We start from the raw sequence: 4610 nt of genomic DNA, 5'->3' as shown, positions 1-4610 counted from the left end.
GGAAAGGGAACACTGAGCATGTTATATAGGCACTTTAGACTGAGAAAAGTAGAATCTAAATAGTTCAGATAAAAGATGGGCATAATTCTATTTCTGAGACTCTTAAGTGTGATGGATATTTTTGAAAGGTTCATTTGTTCATATATAATGACAAACTCCCCTGTGTGTCGTATATGAAGATATATCTCAAGAGAACAAGTTGCTCAGTGGGTTCATTTCTATAAACAATGTATTAATAAATACAAGGAATATCAGCAATGAAAGGCAAATTAGAAGACAATAATGATATTTAAGAGTAATACCAAGAAGACTAAATCCTAAAGACTTGTGAAATGTGCTGAAGATACCAAAAGAGCTTTTTAAAACCTATATTCAGAGTAAGGCTCACCAATTAGGAGAAGATGGTATACTATTAACTGACCAAAGGAAGGAAAAGAAAGAAAAATAAAAGAGCTACTGAACCCTTCTTTTATTTTATTTTTTTCTTTTTACCTCTGTCTTTTTCCAGCAGATAACATAGAATTCAAAGTGGAATTGGCAGAACATATGTTAGGGGGCACATGAAGTCCAAGATAAGTGAGATGTCAGTTCTAAATTTCTAGGCCCAAATGAGTTATATTTCCCAAAGACTCCTTTTTGTTCACAAGATCATGTCCAGACTTTTGAACCTAACAATCAAGAATCTCTACAATCTGACTCCCACTTTATCAGTCCATGTAAGTTACTCTCTTTTGGTGGCCAGATTTGAGTTTCAAACTGGCTCCAGTTATGAAGGGGAAAAGACATCGTATGGCTATAGCAGCCCAGGAAAAGCTGAATGACTCAGCCTTATGGGAAAAGCAAGAAATGTGATGTAGTCTACATTTATGGGGATGAGAACTGGGATGTCACCCAAGACTAAGGGCAGTTCCAGCAGCCACATTATCTGGTCATCTCATTGCAGGGGATCAGGGACATATTATTACCATTCAGCTTCTCTTCTCCTCTCTGCTGACTGCATTTTCCCTTCTCTTCTACAACCAGCTACCCAGTTCCCTGTCTCTGCACTTCATATTACCAGAGAACTCACCTCAATTGACCCAGCATATTGCCTCTGTCACTGTTTAGACAGCTTTTAGGACAGGACAACTCAGAAGTAACTGACTGCATATTAATGGGCTTCCCTCATGGGACAAGTTCGTATCTCTTACCTCATCATCTGTGGCCAAGCATGTGGCAGGTCACATGATGCCACCAGAGTCACCCATGTATAAGAAATCATTTCAGACTCCTCTCAGCTGTGGGGACGTTTGGTGTCCAGTTCATGGGCCAAATTTATCATCTAATTCTTCCCAATATAAACCCTTGACTCTTACTGGTGTAGCTTTACTCATCTCCCAAGATTTACTCATTCATTTGCTCATTCATTTATTCAACATTTATGGTATGCCTACTGTTTTCTAGATGTTGGAGATACAAATGAATAAGATGTAACACTTATTTTTTAGGCGTTCACAGACTAATGAAAGAGGCACATAAATAACTTGGTGTGATACATGCTGAAGTACAGGCATATATGTGGTACTGTGGGAACACTGGGGCATCACCCACTTGGTTTCTTAGGAGAATAAGAGATGAAAGAGGGCCATTGGATTGAAAACAAGAATGATAGGAGCCACTCGTGACAGCACGGGGGGCATGTGAGGTTCAATATGGTGGAGTTTAGAGGCCATGGAGAGCAGTGGAGACAGTTACAGATGGAGGTGAGGCCGCATGGGGAAGGGCTTGTCTATATTGACCATTTTATGGTCTATTTGCTCTCCCAGGTTCCACACATACTCAGAATACCCTTGGTCAAAAGCCATTCTCTTTGTTGACTCTGAATCACAGTTTTGATGTTTCAAGATAAAATTTTCACTAGTAGGGCGACTGCCGCCAGCTGTTTATTAAAACTCCATCTCATGCTGAAGTCTCCTTACTGAGAACAGAGAATAAATATGTATTTCCAAGACTTTACATAAAAATGGATTTCTTGATTGTAGCTGCAAAAATTAATCTCTGTTGTAAGTAAATAGCAAACCCCCCCCCAAAAAAAAATGTTTTTAGGGAAAAAATTCCTAAATGCAATGAAATAAAGTCCTTAGGATACCAGGTATTTTTTTCTCAACCAATTTTCACCACTACTGATTCTTAGCCTTTTTGTGACTAAGGAGATGTTTCTCCTATCCTCACGCCCCCTTTCTTTTCTTCACACCAGAGCTCTTCTGGCCCCTTGTCTCACAGCCCTGGGTACCAGCCCACTGTCCTGAGGCAGGAGAGACTCAGATGTGTTGAGTGAGTTGCTAGAGAGCTGTACCCTAAGTCATACCAGTCATGTGGCAGGCGAGGTCCTCTCTTTCTGCTTCTCTGGCATTTCTTGGGAGGGTCAGTAACGGGCAATGGGCTATAGGAAGCCTGGAAAGGTAAGGGAAAGGCAAGGGGGTGAGAAAGACTCTTCTGTCTTTCTACTCTTCTTCCAGTGACTTTCTGCGTGTTTTTCTCAGTTCTCTAGATTGTAGCATGATCCAAACCTTACACATACTTTCCTCCAGTCCAAAAGGTAATTTTAGTTCTCAGAACACTATTTAAATATTCTTTCCTTTCTCTTAAAATCGATTAGACTTCCCCGATATATATTTTTATTTTATTACATTTATTGAGATAACACTGGTTGATAACATTATATAAGTCTCAAGTGTCCATTCTATAATATATCATTTGTATATTGCATTGTGTGTTCACCACCCGAAGTCAGATCTCCTTCCGTCACCACCTATTTGACCCTTTACTCTTTTCTACCCCCTCCCCCGCTTTTCCTCTGGTAACCACCATACTGTCGTCCGTGTCTATGAGTTTTTGCTTACATTTTAGAGTTTTAAAACCCAAACTTAAGATAAAAGATGAGCAAGTGTTTACTTGTTTGAACATCCCTTCCATTTCCGTATCTTCCCCAACGCAAGTCCCGCCTATCCCATGAGACCTTTTCTGCCCGCGCCAGCCCGCCTTTATCTTTTTTCCTGTTTTAAAATTTCTGTAGTGTTAACTATACATACTTCTCATTTTGACATTCCATTACATAATGCCCTGAGTTATTTAACTAGTCTCTGTGAAAACTTGTCCCCTCTAGAGATACAGACTGTTCAGGGAAAATGGTATCTTTTTTTTCCTTTTTTTTTTTTTTACCCCCTAATCTGGCCCCACAGCATTCCGCATAGTAGTAAGGACAGAGTAGATGTTGAACAAACTCTTGCTAGAAATGAAATTAACCCAATGTATATCAGAGCTCCATCTTACTAAAGACAGGATCCTGGTGGTAAAAGGGAAAGAGTTTACTCTTAAATCTGCTAGTTGGATTTCACTAGATCCTGACATGTGCCACCTTATCTGATGTTTACAAAGCGTACTTTAAGCCAGTACAGTGAAAGGAGAGAACTAGTTACTATGGAACAGATGCCAACAGTCTCTGTCACTCATGGGTAGTATAAACTTAGACAAGCCCTAAGCCTCTCTAAGCCTTCGTTTTTTTCATCTGTGGTTTCAAAAGAGACCCACGTCACTTCCCTCCACCTACCTCCTAGGGATGCTTTAAGACTCAGATGAGTCTCAGATGTGACATTACCATACTTTGTAAACTGATAAAGTATTAAGTAATATAAGAGATTCTTACATCAATACTCATGTTGGCTAACAGGTACCGCTCACCGAGTCCTTACTGTGAGCGCTGTGTTCCAGGCACCATTCTAAGCATTCTGCGTTGCCAACTCATGTCGTGCTCATAACAACGTTACAATGTCGGTACTATTACAATCCCTATTTGGGGGATCAGAGCAAGTAAAGGAACTCAGGCATAGAGGGTTTAAGTAGTTTGTTGAAGGCCTCCTAGCTAGTAAGTGATAGAGCTGGGATATAAACCCAAGCAGTCTGGCTATGAGATATCTATGGCCTGACGTGAAGAAAAAAAAAAAAAGAGGAATTGGGGTGAAGGCCATGAGAGTAAATGTAATCTAGTAACTTACGACCGTCTTTTGGGACAGCAAACAAAGGAGAAGGTGAAGCTTCTGATTCAGCTGGCCGATAGCTTTGTGGAAAAAGGCCACATTCATGCCACAGAGATCAGGAAATGGGTGACCACAGTGGACAAGCATTACAGAGACTTCTCCTTGAGGATGGGAAAGTACCGGTACTCCCTGGAGAAAGCCCTAGGAGTGAACACCGAGGTGGGTATGGAGGATGGCCATCCGGGGCATCCTCTTTTCTCATCTCCCTCAGTACTACTGCTCTCACTGCTGTGGAAGGAAGCTAGGTTTCCAGAGAAGTCTTTCTGAGCTGTAGACACCTAAAGCACTTACCTTGTGTAGTTTTCCTAGTGGAGCGATGGATCTTGCTGAGCTACTGGCCCCTGTGATTGGTGCTATGTATGTTGCAAAATTGGCTGGTCAGGGGTGGAGCCTATGGCTACAGAATAGTTTTTCTCTGTGTAGAGTTAACTGTTGACTTTGAGGACTAAACCCTTTATCATGATTTCATTAGTACCATCTTCCACCCAATTATGTTAATCAGCAAATTATTAGAGTCCCCAGTATGTATAATCA

General features: G+C 40.9%; 1 protein-coding gene across 1 annotated transcript in view; it reads left to right on the top strand.

Annotated features, from left to right (window-relative positions):
• The window catches only part of KALRN (kalirin RhoGEF kinase), a 640142-nt gene that overhangs the window by 393468 nt on the left and 242064 nt on the right, over positions 1–4610 (top strand). The window contains 1 exon segment of the mRNA XM_023520165.1: positions 4053–4235. Coding sequence (XP_023375933.1) covers positions 4053–4235 — 183 coding nt within the window.

This window comes from Pteropus vampyrus, unplaced genomic scaffold, assembly GCF_000151845.1.
Source record: "Pteropus vampyrus isolate Shadow unplaced genomic scaffold, Pvam_2.0 Scaffold1, whole genome shotgun sequence".
NCBI lineage: Eukaryota > Metazoa > Chordata > Mammalia > Chiroptera > Pteropodidae > Pteropus > Pteropus vampyrus.
The sequence above is the reverse complement of the archived record's forward strand: the minus strand, read 5'-3'. Positions and strand labels throughout refer to the sequence as shown.